The sequence below is a fragment of the Ascidia mentula genome, chromosome 1 (genome assembly GCF_947561715.1).
Source record: "Ascidia mentula chromosome 1, kaAscMent1.1, whole genome shotgun sequence".
NCBI classification, from domain to species: domain Eukaryota; kingdom Metazoa; phylum Chordata; class Ascidiacea; order Phlebobranchia; family Ascidiidae; genus Ascidia; species Ascidia mentula.
In genome coordinates this window covers 17,847,694-17,862,882 of record NC_138566.1, presented here as the reverse complement: position 1 = coordinate 17,862,882, position 15,189 = coordinate 17,847,694, and the positions used below count along the sequence as shown (strand labels likewise).

General features: G+C 37.9%; 4 protein-coding genes across 6 annotated transcripts; all 4 read left to right on the top strand.

Moving 5' to 3' along the window:
* The first annotated feature begins 49 nt into the window (after window positions 1–49).
* LOC145917891 (flavin reductase (NADPH)-like) lies at window positions 50–1,428 on the top strand. Its single transcript, XM_083003196.1, has 5 exons — window positions 50–209; window positions 289–456; window positions 591–680; window positions 743–909; window positions 1,019–1,428. Exons 1-5 carry the CDS (start codon window positions 137–139, stop codon window positions 1,232–1,234), a joined length of 714 nt encoding a protein of 237 aa, XP_082859322.1. The 5' UTR covers window positions 50–136; the 3' UTR covers window positions 1,235–1,428.
* Window positions 1,429–2,295: 867 nt separating this feature from the next.
* Window positions 2,296–4,742, top strand: LOC145917892 (flavin reductase (NADPH)-like). Its single transcript, XM_083003197.1, has 5 exons — window positions 2,296–2,440; window positions 2,669–2,836; window positions 3,011–3,100; window positions 3,342–3,499; window positions 4,503–4,742. Exons 1-5 carry the CDS (start codon window positions 2,368–2,370, stop codon window positions 4,731–4,733), a joined length of 720 nt encoding a protein of 239 aa, XP_082859323.1. The 5' UTR covers window positions 2,296–2,367; the 3' UTR covers window positions 4,734–4,742.
* Window positions 4,743–5,562: 820 nt separating this feature from the next.
* On the top strand, window positions 5,563–6,870 carry LOC145917893 (flavin reductase (NADPH)-like). The gene is made up of 5 exons (XM_083003198.1): window positions 5,563–5,687; window positions 5,786–5,950; window positions 6,226–6,315; window positions 6,384–6,538; window positions 6,659–6,870. The coding sequence occupies exons 1-5, from the start codon at window positions 5,615–5,617 to the stop codon at window positions 6,809–6,811; spliced, it is 636 nt and encodes a 211-aa protein (XP_082859324.1). The 5' UTR covers window positions 5,563–5,614; the 3' UTR covers window positions 6,812–6,870.
* Window positions 6,871–8,454: 1,584 nt separating this feature from the next.
* Window positions 8,455–14,501, top strand: LOC145917890 (kynurenine 3-monooxygenase-like). Of its 3 annotated transcripts, XM_083003195.1 has the most exons (17): window positions 8,457–8,548; window positions 8,622–8,690; window positions 9,000–9,069; window positions 9,126–9,223; window positions 9,284–9,373; window positions 9,481–9,529; window positions 9,613–9,700; window positions 9,765–9,945; window positions 10,162–10,233; window positions 10,296–10,417; window positions 10,487–10,544; window positions 10,784–10,873; window positions 10,982–11,039; window positions 11,186–11,268; window positions 11,649–11,750; window positions 13,315–13,374; window positions 13,919–14,501. In XM_083003195.1, exons 4-17 carry the CDS (start codon window positions 9,149–9,151, stop codon window positions 14,063–14,065), a joined length of 1,275 nt encoding a protein of 424 aa, XP_082859321.1. In that variant the 5' UTR covers window positions 8,457–8,548; window positions 8,622–8,690; window positions 9,000–9,069; window positions 9,126–9,148; the 3' UTR covers window positions 14,066–14,501. The 3 variants fall into 3 exon arrangements, 2 of the variants coding, with proteins under 2 accessions (XP_082859320.1, XP_082859321.1); XM_083003194.1 differs by lacking the exon at window positions 8,622–8,690 and having other exon boundaries at window positions 8,455–8,548; XR_014405732.1 differs by lacking the exons at window positions 8,622–8,690; window positions 13,919–14,501 and having other exon boundaries at window positions 8,455–8,548; window positions 10,935–11,039; window positions 13,315–13,345.
* Window positions 14,502–15,189: the final 688 nt, after the last annotated feature.

Below are 15,189 nucleotides of genomic sequence, written 5' to 3'. Positions count from 1 at the left end.
TAAATTTTCGTTACGCATGAATAAGCGTCTATAAAAGCTAATACAGCGACACAGAGCAACAAGGAGAAACTTTTGCACTTTTCTGTCAACGAGCAGAAGGTTTGTGCCGAGAACTCATTCTGTGCAACTGACAAAGATGAGATTAATTGTGTTTGGTGCTACTGGGCAAACAGGTTTGGCTGTTCTGAAATTGGCAACTAATCGCGAAGGTAAGTAAGTTGCATAAATTTACGTTTTTTGCCTAGGTATATCAACCAATTCAAAAAAGAAAACTGTGAAATATTACAGGATTGGAAGTTTCCGCCTTTGTCCGAACTCCATCAAAAATTCCCCAGGATGTGCGAAGAAATTTAAGCAAAATCGTATCAGGAGATGTCCTTAACCCTGGCGATGTAACTAATGCACTTGAAGGGCAAGATGCGGTAATTTCTTGTCTTGGAACTCCTTTGTTTGGAGGTAGGAGCAAAATAAGTACATTAGATAAATAAGAAAGATCCAAATTTATTTGTAGACCAACTACTAGCAAGTTAACTATATGATCAATGTTGCAACCTTGTTTAATGCAATTGTTTTATAATGTGCAACTTTAGGTCTACCCAAACTGATGTCCAGGGGTATTGAAAATGTGGTCAATGGAATGCGGGAAAATGGCGTCAAAAGGCTTGCCTTGGTTGGTTCAGGTAGTAGACATTCATCAAAATGAAACTTAAGATTGATTTTATCTACCTATGTGCTTTTGCAGCTGGATTTCTTCCTGGAGACAAAAACTTTCTAAATACTTACATTATTCAAAACCTTGCCTCTAACCATGGGGAGGCAATGAAATTTTTGGAAACAGTAAAGGATGTGGACTGGGCCATAGTGATGCCACCCTTTATAACTGCAGCAACACAAGTTGGAAACTATAAGGTATTAAAATCGTAATAGTCTGTAGTGAAAAGTAAACATTAATGTTGAACTTGTCATTATGGGGGTAAAAGTTGTCGAAGGAATTAAAAAAATTTTTCTGGTTATACAGACTGCATTTGACAAGCTTCCAGGGTCTGCCCAGGCAACAACTCATGACATTGCTGACTGGATGATAAATTGTGTTCAAGACAGTAATACAATGAAAGAAAATGCCCATCGATTTATTGGCATTTCAACAGAAACTACTTCCACGTTTCCTACTGGAAAATTGGCCGCTTTGTGTCTATTGATTGGGCTGTGTTCACTGTATTACTATTATTCATAGCTGGTCATTTGTATGTAATAACCACGTTTAATTACCGCACTTGATATATTTTTATGATTAATTTTTATTCAAGTGAATTTGCCAGCTTTGAGGTTTTAAAGCGTTGATCTTGCACTGAATGTGTTTGTCAATTGTTTGCTTTTCATGCATGTTTAGCAATAATGCATACAACTTTAAATTGTTTTATCAAGTTGCGTGATGTGCATTCTTTCTTAGGGTAGCAAAACAGATGACCGATTTTACACCAACAATGAAAACCAATAAGTTCGTACTTAAAAGTCATGTACAAAAACACAATGGTTGTTGACAAACGTATATTTGTATAATACAGCCAGCGGTGAAAGTAGTAGGAAATAAATTTAAATAAATAACCACAACTAAAAGTCCTCAAAAACTGGACAAGATTTTGTAAATAAGGGAATAAATTCACTGAACTGATTTTTGAACCCAGAGCGCTTCACAAGTGCTGTCAATCACCCGCCCAATTTCTTGCAACTATTTAGTACACACGGGCCGTTTTGTTCCTGCATGAACGACTTATACCCGCATGTGTTGGTGTGAAAAACGTTATTCGGTACTAACATTCCGCTACGCATATGGTCAGCTTTCCGTCAAAATGTTTTCAAAAGGAAAAAGGTAAAAAACTGCCAACCAGCAATCGTGTTATGTACTGCATCGCAAACGGTCGGAAGATCGTACTTGGGTCACGATCTGCTTTCCGGAGATGTGGTTTCATTGCGGATTAGTGCTGAGGCAAGTTTCAGGGAATGCGTTGTATTCCTTTTGTTATCAGAGCAAGCAAAAACAAATAGGTTAGTTTTAGCATAGAATTTCAGTTAACCACACTGACAAATATTATGATGCGTTTAAGGCATACAATATAGACCATATAACAGCTCTGAGATGCAAACGTTTCCATTGTATCTGCAATCATTGTCAATGCGAAATGCAGACAAAATGTGCTGTAAAGTATGGTGCACCATGTTACGCTAACTGTGATTGTCATGTTATTGTGTTTTTGGCGAAAACCTCACGTTTGCTTGTCGTAGATGTGCAACTGAAAAATACAAGCCTGCTGTGAAAAAGCAAGCGCAAGATTTAAGTAAAGAATTTGTTTGAAACTAACTTAAATAATGAAACTGATTGTTTTTGGATCCACACAAGGAACATGCTCTGCAGTTTTACAACTGGGGACTGAGGACAAAGGTGAAAATTACTTTTGTATGTTTCATTATTCTGGTTGATCCGTGGTATTTAAAATCTCTTCCAAAAATTGGGCACACACAAAATAATGCATGCCCCCTAACAAATTGTATTTGTGGTTTTAACTGTCAATTCGCACATAAATTTACACAACCCCACTGTTGTTTGACTCGTGTGTGCTACTCACAATGCCTTTGAAATTATGACCGCTTCAAACTGCCCTGACTGTAGATTTAGAAGTTACTGCATTCGTCCACGGCCGGAATACGATTCCAACAGATGTGCAAAGCAAACTGACGAAAATAATCAGCGGTGATGTTCTACGTCCCAGTGACGTAACTTCGGCACTGCATGGCCATGATGTCGTGATTTCCTGTCTGGAGTCCAACCCGTCAAAAGGTAGCCTTTGAGTTTTCAATTTTTTTGACAAAATACCTTTGATATTTTATGTTGTTACTTTTGATATTTACGGTCATTGTTTTGAATTATTTTCAGTATAAGTTGATTAAGTGCTACATATATTAATACTTGGACGTCGGGGCCAAGAACGAACGACAAATTTACATTTTAAAGGCGAGTCGACGCTGTTGTCCGATGGAACTGAAAATATAGTAAATGGAATGAGAAAGCACGGAATACGAAAACTTGCATTGGTTGGTACAGGTTAGTGATACCATTCAAGGGCCTAATTTATTGCGAGAGCTTGGAACATTTATGTCAAAAAAAACATCAGAATATATGAAGATTGACAGCAAAATCTATTAATATTGCTAACTCGCAATTGCTGAGCTCGGAGTGTATTTTTAGAAAGACATATCTCATAGTTCCATCAATTTGCTAATTAATTCAATATGAAAATTTTAGCCTGTACGTTAACCATTTAGTGGTGCTGTTGTCTTTAAAGCTGCCTTGCTGCCTCGAACTGCGAACATATTTTTTTCGAAACCGATCACGACAGAACATGAGAGAGTGATGAAGTTTCTTCGCAAGGCAAAGGATGTGGATTGGACGATAGCTATGCTGCCTCGTGTGGTTAAAGCCACTGAAGTGGGAAATTACAAGGCAAGTGGATTATATTTTACAAAAACTGTTCTGCTTTTTTTTTTGTCACGGAATTATTTCCTAATTCCAAAAACGGCCCGGATCCGGCAAAACGGCTCCCCACTAAAGCCCAAAATCCCTCACACTAGTTTCACTAAATGGGCGTCTCTTTAATAAACGAACAAAAACGATGGTAAAACGTATGTACATACAATCAGTAAATACCAATAAAACCTTCAACACTCTTTACTCGTTTTGCGACACTCAAAACAACCGCACGGCACGACGCCCATCGCAAGACTATTTGGGTCATACAGAAAGCACCTTCTTGCACCGATCAACCAATCAACGGTTTACACATAAATCAAAGGAGCGGATGTTGCAAACATAGAAAAACGACTAAGCAATAAAGAGTGATTGAAATAAACCACGCAGGTGAATAAAGAAAACATAAAGAAAAGAATTAGTGCCGTGTGTCGTGTGTCGTTTTCGCCACATTTTCATTAAAAGCAGTTTAGTCGCCACAGTACATCACTTACCCAAGATCTTGAAAAGGTTTTGTCTCCAGTGCTTTATGTTATTCTTTAAGTCTTTGGTTCTTCAACTGGTGCGAATTCACATCCCAATAAAAAATGTTCAAAGTGCCTAAATGTCCGGCAATTGAAATTCACCGCCTAAAATTGCAATATGGCGTGAAATTCATATAATAGGGTTTTGCGAAGAAGTCTCTACAAAAAAGGTCAAATTATTTTAGTGTGCGCATCATTAAGTCATAAGTCAACTTTTTTTTACATAAATTGTAAACCGGCGCGCTATACGTTAATAAGCAGCCGACCCCTGTTGTAGTCATAAGTGCACCAAAACAAGCTGGGTTTAACAAGCTTACATTTTTATTCTCCTCCAATATTTAGTGCACATTATGCAATCACTTTTTACCAGTAAATAAGTAGGTGTGGTTATTTATGATTACTGGCGGTAAGCAATAAATTCAATTTGTGACACTTGTCCGTTTACTTATTTGCAGACGTCAATCAACAAACTCCCTGGGAGTCTTCGCGTTACGACATATGACGCCGCGGACTGGTTGCTTTCCTGTGTTCAAGACGACGAAGAAATGAAAGAAAACGCACACCAGCTGATTGGCATTTCATCTAATGCTGTTTATGAAAATCTGTTGGCCCGCTACAAATTGATCATATTGGGCCTGATCATTTTCTTTGTCGTGTTAGTATTGTTTTTTACTATCATGAAGTGACTGCAAAATAAATTTGAACGTGAGAGCTGCAGACAGGTGTACACACTGTTTCGACATGTAAGGTCTCATCAGTGCAGCTGGTGACCGTAACACATGCTGCACTGATGAGACCTTACAGGTCGAAACAGTGTGCACACCTGTCTGCAGCTCTCATTGACTATTATATGGCTCTTTTGCACGACCAAATCGGTACCATGTGTATATGACGTCACTATACATTTATGTATGTTGCATGTACTAAATTTTAAACAAAGATGTTTATGCTTTATGATCACTCGATTTGTCACAGTTTTAACGCGTTCTGTGTTCAAGAAATAAATGTTTGCATGCTGCCAAATACCGCAGGTTTTTTGGCGCCGGTATTTGTTGCATTGAGTCATTATGATGCGGTAGTTGACTGGTAACATTTGGTAATAGTTGAATTGATTGCAGAATCAGCTAATCAACAACTGGTACACTGCGTACAACTTGCAACACTGTCTGTAGTAACACGTAAAGGGTGCTCAAACAAAGCATGCCATATCCAATTTAACTTACTAGCCCGCATTCCAGGATCCTGCTGCCGAATTCTCATAAGCTTGCCACCACTTACAAAGCGAAAAGCACAATTGGTGCAGTGATAACATTTTTTCCGGGTTTGGTTGTGTTGTTCATTTTGCTGATTGTTCGTGTAGAACAGTCAAATCTCTACTGCAGCAGGAAGTACGTCACTTTGCAAAGGCTTGTTTTCTGCATTTAGGGATTCCGCGCAACGTCCAAGTCACGAATTAAAATGCTTCAAAACGTGACAACAGCGTGTATTTGAGGCCACATTAATTTTAATGTGAGCCACAGCATTTGCTAACTATTACGTACAGCAGCGCCTTATATCAGAAGCAAACATGAAGTTGTTGGTCTTCGGAGGCACTGGTCAGACCGGAGAGGCTGTGCTACAGTTAAGCACAAAACATCCAGGTCTGTTTTGTCTGTGGAAAGAATTTGTTAAACTTTTATACCGGTAACGGTAGAAGCTGTTCTGCAACTGTCACAAAATGTGTTTCCAAAACTTCCAGATTTGGAAGTAACTGCATTTGTCCGCACTCGCTCAAAGATTCCTGAAGAAGTGCAAAAGCATATATCTGTAGTTGTGGGAGATGTATTTTACACCGACGACGTTTCACAGGCGATGGTGGGTCAAGAGGCAGTTATCTCATGCCTTGGATCTGGAACTTCTTTTGGTAGGTGATTCCAAAATAAGTTTCCTGAAACAGCAATGGCACCATCATTCATGATTTTAAGGGCTATGTGCACTTATGTCTAAATATTGACGACCTTTTTTCACTACACTGAAGAATAGGTGTTTTGTCAGTAAGGCCATAGAATTTTAAGTCGTTTAGTTGTAGGCTACTAACTTGGATAGGTATCAGTTATTTGTAGGCGACTTTACAATCTAATCAAAATTTTGATATGTTTGTTGAAGTGATGTATTCTTATCTGACTTTTTTGTTTTTAGACGAGACGGTAGTGATGTCTGTGGGGGCTAAAAACATAACGACTGAAATGCGTAAGTGCGGCGTGCGGAAACTTGCGGTGGTCGGGGTCTGTAAGTATTTTTGTGCTTGGTTATCTTTTTATCGTTTTTAGCTAATTTCATCACAACTTTTTTATCAGCCACCTTACTGCCAGGCCAGCCAGATCTTCCTTCACACTCTAATGTTATTGACGACCACAGGCGAGCCATCGATGCCTTGAAAGCCACAAAAGACGTGGATTGGTCAGTTTTGATGGCCCCAAGGATTATCAAAGCAGAATCACGCGGCTTTAAGGTACTAGTTCAATCGTAACATATTTTTCTTCTATAATTAGTGTTATTGATTACCACAGAACGTTTATATGGAAGTGTTTTTAAACTAGTGGGTTCAAGTTATGTTTCACTGTGCTTTTAGGTAGCTAATGGGGAACTACCAGGAGCGAAAAAAATCACTCCGCCAGATATGGCAAAGTGGTTGATATCATATGTCAAAAACGAAGATGTCTTTCGCCAAAGCCTGCATCAGTTTGTGGGAATATCATCGGATATTATTATTGATGGAAATTAAACAAATTTGAGACTGTAGCTAAACTCTATGCAGATATGTTCTCAAAAAAACCTTTGCAAAACGACTTGCGGTCTAATTTAAAGAATTGCAACTTACATAATGGCCTGTGTGTAAAAATTCGCTACCTTGTTACTTGTGATTGTGTAGAAATTTTTTAGTTTGTGCAATTTTAATCCTTTACCCACGTTTTTGTTGGTATGAAGTTGTGGACTGTTTAGACGCCTTGTTGATTTTGGCGGTCTTTCATTAAAGTCTTTGTCTGACACCATATGCTGGCTGCAGGTCCCGTCATCGATAGTATGTTCTAGGGCTGAAGTTCGATCTGACACCAAAACATGATCTGTGAGATCAAAACTTCTGATCTGTTCACTTTTGGCAAAAATCGCGACATCTGAGACAGACTCTGTAACAAAAAGATGTAACGCAAGCGAAATAACCAGCGAAGGCGTCGAAAAGACGCGGTGTAAATGTAAAAGAGTGGAAAGCGGCTTTGAAAGACTAATTTAAACAAAATATTACAAATTTGAATTCCCTACATCAGCTATCTGCTTGCCAATCAATGAAAAACGATGTTGTCAATTCAGGAAAGCTGCAGGCGGTGCTGTGTCGTATGATGGAACTTATACTTCCGACACAAAACACATGTTTCTTCGGCACAACCTATTTGATGACTAAATCTTGAAACATATGCTGCAACGTTTGGTGCAGTTAGTACTGATAAAAAGTCGCGGCTGTGTGAGCCGTTTATGCAAGTCTTAATTGAAACGAGGTTAGTTTTTACAGGAAGTATTTTATGGGCGGCCAGAAGGGTCATAATGCGTCTGAATCAACACGTTGCTTATTTAACCAACATGTTCCTTATTTAACCAACATGTTGCTTATTAAGCAACGTGTTACTTGGCGCCAGAAGGGTCAAAATTCACATGTTGCTTATTTAAGCAACATGTTGGTTAAATAAGCAACATGTTCCTTAAATAAGCAACGTGTTAAAAAAGACGTTGCTAGAAGGCGACCGTGGTCGGCCAAAAGGGTCAAAAGTCTGCCTAAACAACATGTTGCTTAAATAACGAACAAGTTGCTTATTTAACGCACGTGTTCATTCTGACCCTTCTGGCGCGCTTTGTCACGTTGGTAACCTTTAACCCTGGCGGGAAATTGAACATTATTCAGCAGTTTCAGAAGACCACGCGCGGCTGGAGTGGTTGGTCTGTTGTTCACATAGATGTAGTGTTTATTTTCTGAAACCATGGTGTATAAATATAGATACAATTTAATGTTTGTTTTATAAGACTTTTTTTACCATTTGGATAAGTTTTATTTTTTTGCACCAGCTCTACTTTCCGCTAACCTGAACCCGATACAGTAGTACTGCACAATACGTTTGATTCATGCTGAACAACGAGATACAGAGTGAAATGAACCTTTACTTGTCAAGTAGGTCTTATAATGTGATGAAGGGCATAATATTCGCACAGATTTCTATGTTACATAGGCTTGTATGTGAATCAAGTTTGGAAAAAACTTTGTGACCCGGTGTAAAAGTATCTTCCGAAAGAAACATTTTCAAACATGTTTTTTTTACGGTTGAACAATTTTCCGTTACGAATGAATGCACACCTTGCTTTGCCTAATGCCAGGTTGTTTACTTTGCAAGGCAAAGGGGAGATTGTTTGTTGAAACTTGAAAAACTGCAATATGTCGAAAGGAAAACGTGTAACTGTGGTTGGAGGAGGTCCTGTAAGTATCCGTTGAAGTAACAAATATGTTGTAAACAACTTTAAGACGAAAAGATGCATGAAACGTTTTTAAGGCTGCATGAAAAAGGTGATGAAATTTGGAAAAGCATCTACTTGTTGCATTTCTTTTTGGGTGACTAAAGGTGTGTGCATTGGTTGCTTTGGTATTATTGTTTTTTGGTGTTTATCAGTTTCATTTGTGCTATTTTTCAGTTTAAATTTCTTGCTCATTTATGTAGAATGGCTTGTTTTTACACTGTTTCACTGCTTAAATAATTTTTTTTATATTTTTTAGTTAAGTTTTGTTGCATTCTACTCAAATAAGTGCAATTTTTGCTAAATTTTATGTAACAGACCACATTAAGTTTAATTCCACTAACCTGGTTATTATTTTTTAATCATTTTCATGCACAAACATAACAAATATTAATAAACAGAGAGATTATTTTTAGGTTGGGGCACTGAATGCATGCTACCTGTCCAGGAGGGGCTACTCAGTTGATTTGTATGAGGCAAGAGCAGGTAATGATTGGCACAATAAATAAACTTTGGTCCTTTGTATTAAATTGTGAATGCAGATATAAGAAAAACTGAGAATGCAATGGGTAGAAGCATTAACCTTGCCCTGTCCCTCCGTGGAATCGAAGCCCTTGCCCAAGTTGGACTTGCTGAAAAGGTTGTTGCATTTGCTGAACTATTAGCGATCTTTAATTGTCACTGGTTTAACGTTTTTTAGGTGAAAGCCTTGGGTATCCCAATGCGAGCTCGCATGATTCACTTGTTAAATGGGGATTGCTACGAAGTACCGTATGGAAAGGGTGATCAGGTATACTCTGTTTGTGTTATGCAAATTTTGATGGAATTGTACTATTCCTTTCGGTCTGTATCTATTAACACCTAAAACAACTTGCAAACTCAGAAATTTTGTTTTAGCACTTGTTGTCAGTGGATCGCATGAAGCTAAATAGAGACCTGCTCCAAGGTACACAGTCACAAAGTCATGTATATGCATAAGTATTGAATGTTTAAAGTTAACCTGAGGTTTGTGTTTATTTTTTCTTGCAGCTGCATCCGAGTTTCCGAATGTTGAGCTTCATTTTCAACACAAATTTCTGTCATGTGATCTTGCAGCTGTCGAGTCAAAATTTCGAAAGTATTTGCCAGTTTTGCTAAATGGTTTCTTTGTGCTCAAAGCCTTGATTGTAATTTCCATGCAGAGTAGATCCGGAAACTAAGCAAACTATGGAAGTAATTAATTCGTCCGATACCATATTTGCATGTGATGGTGCACATTCTGCTGTTAGAAGGCAGCTGCAATCAAGACGGTTTGACTATTCACAGCATTATATTCCACATGGCTATAAAGAACTTACAATACCACCTACCAAGGATGGGCAGGTATTTATTTTCTGTGCTGCACGTTATAATTTAAATATTCAATTTCTGCTTGGCCCTGATACAATATTGGCCAATTTGTTCTATTAGTTTTGGGCCCCCCTTAATGATTATAGAGAAATGTGGTTTGTAAATGATTGCAGCACTATCCGTTTTTGGGTCTTATGACCTTGACAGCTTTGTTTAAAACACTCAAAGGTTCCTTTTTTGTCTTGCCAGTTTGCAATGCCTGGAAATTATTTGCACATTTGGCCAAGGCATGAATTTATGCTGATTGCTCTTCCCAATCAGGTTGGTTCTTACTAGAAATAACCCCATCTTCGAAAAGTGTGATGTCAAATTTCTCCTTGCAGGATAAGTCTTTCACATGTACCTTGTTTATGCCATTCAAGGTATTTGAGACGGTGGACACTGATAAAGCAGTTTTGGACTTTTTCTATAAATTGTTTCCAGACAGTGTTGAACTTATTGGAGAGTAGGTTCATTTTGTTCAACCTTGTGCACCTGTAGACAACTTTTGTGACAACCAGATTATGTTTTGTAGAGATTTGCTGACAACGGACTTTTTTCTTTTGCCTCCACTGCCCATGATTTCTGTGAGGGTACGTTGCTTGCAGTATTCATAAATATTAAGCACATGCCATCAGTAACTACTAATTGTATACAAACATATCATAATCAAATGCAGCACTTTAGTCTCTATGTTGAGTAAATGTAAGATCCAATTTACTCAGCTGACCTGCCTGGGTATTTCTTGAAACCTGTAAAATCTTGCTATTTAATACTTACCTGGACCTGGCGTTACTGCATAAAGCAATAAACCCTTTTATGTGTCGAACAGTCCGACCCTTACAACTATGAAGACAAGATAGTTTTGTTTGGAGATGCTGCGCATGCCTGTGTTCCTTTCTATGGCCAAGGACTAAATGCCGTAAGTTCTCTACAGAATTTAATCAAACTAATTAAAAATAAAAAATTAAAACTAGTTCCAGTGTATAGTTTGTGAGGATTTTGTTACGCGTTGTCGCCTGTGTCACAGGGTTTGGAAGACGTTTTGGTTTTCCATGAAATTTTGGACAAGCACAACCACATATTTGGTATGTAATTTATATGCCTTACCAACTGGCTACATTTATAGCAATGATCTTTTTGTATAACACAACACAAATGTAAAAGTATCTCAACTTCAACTTGGTAATTTGGAAATATCAACAAGAAATAAAATTGCCAAGACTATTTACAGATGCTACGTTTGAAGCTTACTCAGAGCGACGAACAAAAGATGGCCATGCAGTTGCACAATTATCACTGCAAAACTTTGTTGAGGTATTTATTTTATCTGAATAATATAGCAGTTGTGATTAGTTGGCAAGTATGACATTATAAGCGATCCCAGTGCTTAATCACCATGTTACACTATTTTTTTAATAACTACTACTTATATATGGTCGTATTTTATATTTTGTTGTTATTCTTTTGTAGAACTAATCAACTGAGTTATTTTTACACCAGCAATGTTCTCTTAGACTGCAATTTAAATTGGGGTTTTGATCTATTTATTCAAAACAAATGCATTTTATTGATCGAAAAAGATTCTATTGATCGAAAAAAATATTTTATGATTTTCATGTGAATACAAAGTGCCTATCATTTTGCAAAGACCTTTCTTAGAAAAAAATTTTTCTTGAAATGTTTACTTTGCTCAGATGAGGTCCAGTGTACTTTCGAGATGGTTCCTTTTCCGCAAGAAGGTGGATGGAATTCTCTCTTTCTTGATGCCCAGTCTTTTTATTCCGAAATATGAAATGGTTAGAACCCAGAAATTTGTGTTTTGTTTCTTAAATGCCTATTAATACTTAATTTTAATTTACTCTGCACACCATAAGTTTGATGCGAAAACAGAGTTAAAAGGGATGCAAATATCTAAATTAGTTTGAATTTATTTTTTATGTATTTTCATCTCCTTTGTGCAAATTAAAGAAAACAAACCGGAAAAATTTATATTGTAAACTCGTTTTGGCAATCCTCAATAGTCGTGTCCAGGATTTTTTAAGAATGGGGGCGAAAAGTTTGGGGGAATTCCCCGAATTTTCGCTGTACATTAAGGTTAATTTTGATCGAGCATTGCAAAATACGTAGGCCTGTGATAGCGCGAATCGTCACATAAACGGTGGCTTCCTGGCTTGCGCAATTGCATAACCGCTGTGGAACCGTTTTTGCGGTGGTACTTGCGCCGTATAAGCTTTATTACTGTTACTTTGAAAAAAACATATATATGCAACTAAAGAAGGGATTAAATGTGCGGTTACGTAGTCAAGAAAACATACAAATAAAAACTATTTTGCATTCCGTGACCCACTATTCGCCTGTACATTTGCGTGCGCAGTTTTTTGCGTGATGCTTGCAACGTGTTTAACTAAATGATTTGACTTTACACACAGGGAAACTGCATGCTTCCCTAAATGGCACTTGTTTGATAACAATGCGACGTGTTTGGTAACCATGCAACGTATTTGGAAATAATGCAGAATGTTTCGTAACAATGCAACGTATTTGGTAACAATGACCAGTTTAAGCGCCAGGCGGTTTTCAAGTTGACGTCAAAAAATTTCTGGTTTGCACCGAGATTTGGACAAACAAATTACAGTGGATCACAACAGAAAAATATGGACCCCCCCTGGATACGCCTAAAAATAAATCTCATGTTTCAATGTTTTTGTTGTTACGTCAACCATTGCCAACGTGCTTGTGTCATTCTGGACATAACCATGATATTATGATACTAATTTAAACAGTTCTTGATATTGCAAAAATATTAGTCATGGTGTATATGATGTAGTAATGTCTTGCGCTGGATTCGGGTACCCGCACCCGGCCGGATATTGACCAATTTTCAATACCCGGACCCGGCCGGATAATACACTTAATTTTACCGGATAGTTGGAAAAGCATTTTTGTCCTAAAAACGGACAAACATCGCAAATTACTCGTTTTTGGGACCCAGTCTTGGGACGATTTTTCTGTTGCTTGTTATAAAGGTTTTTCGTGTTATACCATATTAATAAATGCCCACGTTTATTTCTTCCACTCATGACAAGCTAACATAGCAATCTGTTTGGCTATCAAACATTTTTGCCATACCGATAAAATACACGAATCGGTGTTAACAAACTACCGGATCCAAATTTATCCGGCCGGATTTGATTGACAACTATCCGGATCCGGGCCGGATAAATTTGGAATATGGGAACATCACTAATATGATGGTGTTAAATGCCCAATGGTATCGCTGCAGTTTTTAATGTGGAGGTCGGTTTCTACTGCCTAATTCACGTATGTCTACGCTGAGCAAACCATGCTTTATGATTCCAGGTCGCTTTCACAAGGACACCCTACCATGAGGTTATTTTGAAGTCAAGAAAGCAATATGAGGTAAGCAGTGGAAAATCTAGCAGTAAAATAAAGGAATAGCCCAAGTTTGGTCTGGGACAACCAAACTTTTTCAAACGCCCATTATTACGTTTCGCAAATGCAAAAACAACTCAGGTAAGTATATTAATAAGGTTTCGCTCTAAATTGGCGAGGTAGGAACGAACACTGTAGTCACAAAATAAGCGAGATATTGTATATACATATAGTTTTGCCTCACAATCGCAGTCACACTTTTGGGATTAAAACGTTAAAATTTGCACATGTTTCTATGTTAGTAATGAATAGGACTGGCCTAGATTTCCAAGATTTGGTTGGATGATTAGGTAGAAATCTAGGCCAGTCCTAGTTATCACTTTTTAAAAGAATTTTAACGGTTTAATCCCAAAACCGTTAAAGATCTATGCTTTTTTATAAACGTTTTTATTATTTCTATGTTACATAGGGTTATATGTGGATCAAGTTTGGCAAAAAAATTGTGACCCGGTGTAGTAGTATTTTTTTTAGGTTAGACTATTTAGGTTCCTGATATTCCCATGTTACGCAGTATGTAAACGTCGGTCTGGCCTGCATGGGTGTTTTGCTTGTGATGGGGGGAAGTGTCGTCGTCTGGAAGGCGTACAAAGGTGAACTTCGCGTGCCCGAAGTGCTTCGTGGTGACGTAATCGCTGCAATCACCAGCAGGTTTACCTAGACAAGCTGCATTCCCGCTATGCGGTGCTTTGATGTGTAAAACTTACTGAGACGTTTATTTTTTTGTGGGTAAGGCCAAATTTCACTGCTTTCATTTTAACCAAGTAAACGCCTGTAATGCAAATATGGTGTCTATATGTTATGCAATATTTGTCCATGATAAATTGCAAAACTGTGTTTGTGCCCACTTTATTCGTTCAGGGGTGACAAGGTGCCGGTATTTTTGCGTTGCTGTAGAAGACGATCAACTATTTTCGCTCGTTAATATCGTGTTTTACACAGACTCATTGTTCGCTAGGTGGCGCTCGTGCAATTTCTTATTTTGCCATAAACTGTCGTACCTGTTGATTTTTACACCGAATTGTAACTGAAACGACTTCATTATTTGTGTCAAATAAACTTGCTTGCTGCGGTACAAACAATTCAATAAACTAATTGCATCGTCTAATCTCGTTCAGAATCAAGCAGTTGGAAAATTTATACCAGAGATTACAGATTGTGCCATGTAGTGGAACTATACAAACCGTCCAGGCGGCACATTTTTGTGAAATGCGTCTTGTTTTACATTTAAATGTCCTATCAAAGTAAGCTTTTTAATGGATACTTTCTCCTCAATACACGACATCGTCGCTTGAAACTATAAACACGATAAGACAAGGAAATACCTAGAACGCCTTTGCGGAAGTACAAGTGCTGCAGGAACACAACACGCATCACAACCTATATTTGTAAATCTCTAGTCTTGGTGGTCTGTGATAAATTGATTTCCGTCAGTTGACGCACAGCACGAGAGCCGGATGCGGAGTCACCTGATGATGATGATGATGATGTTCGCCTTAAATGGTTTTCGGGACAAATTGCTTCTCCTTAAAAAAGGTAACTCGGGTTTATATGTGTGGTGAATATTATTGTAACTTATCACTACTATTTGTGATAATTAGCCGTTATATTGTCGATGGAGTTGGCTTATCACACCGCATCTAAATTTTACCTGACAGAATATATTTTGTGGATGTACTCTGGTTTGATGTATGTCATTTGGCAAAAGGTTTGAAGTTGATTCCTGTTGTCATAGCTTTTGTAATCAACTTCAATAAGCGGTTGAATTAGAAACGTAAATGCAAT

Bases quoted from the DNA above. Each gene is read 5' to 3' on its own strand.
- LOC145917891 (XM_083003196.1), top strand. From the start codon at position 137: ATGAGATTAATTGTGTTTGGTGCTACTGGGCAAACAGGTTTGGCTGTT. The intron at 210-288 runs GTAAGTAAGTTG...GAAATATTACAG, and splicing joins ATTGGCAACTAATCGCGAAG to GATTGGAAGTTTCCGCCTTT. The intron at 910-1,018 runs GTATTAAAATCG...CTGGTTATACAG, and splicing joins CACAAGTTGGAAACTATAAG to ACTGCATTTGACAAGCTTCC.
- LOC145917892 (XM_083003197.1), top strand. From the start codon at position 2,368: ATGAAACTGATTGTTTTTGGATCCACACAAGGAACATGCTCTGCAGTT. The intron at 2,837-3,010 runs GTAGCCTTTGAG...TACATTTTAAAG, and splicing joins GGAGTCCAACCCGTCAAAAG to GCGAGTCGACGCTGTTGTCC. The intron at 3,500-4,502 runs GCAAGTGGATTA...ACTTATTTGCAG, and splicing joins CTGAAGTGGGAAATTACAAG to ACGTCAATCAACAAACTCCC.
- LOC145917893 (XM_083003198.1), top strand. From the start codon at position 5,615: ATGAAGTTGTTGGTCTTCGGAGGCACTGGTCAGACCGGAGAGGCTGTG. The intron at 5,951-6,225 runs GTAGGTGATTCC...TTTTGTTTTTAG, and splicing joins TGGATCTGGAACTTCTTTTG to ACGAGACGGTAGTGATGTCT. The intron at 6,316-6,383 runs GTAAGTATTTTT...CTTTTTTATCAG, and splicing joins ACTTGCGGTGGTCGGGGTCT to CCACCTTACTGCCAGGCCAG.
- LOC145917890 (XM_083003194.1), top strand. From the start codon at position 8,507: ATGTCGAAAGGAAAACGTGTAACTGTGGTTGGAGGAGGTCCT. The intron at 10,545-10,783 runs GTACGTTGCTTG...TGTGTCGAACAG, and splicing joins TGCCCATGATTTCTGTGAGG to TCCGACCCTTACAACTATGA. The intron at 11,269-11,648 runs GTATTTATTTTA...TACTTTGCTCAG, and splicing joins CACTGCAAAACTTTGTTGAG to ATGAGGTCCAGTGTACTTTC.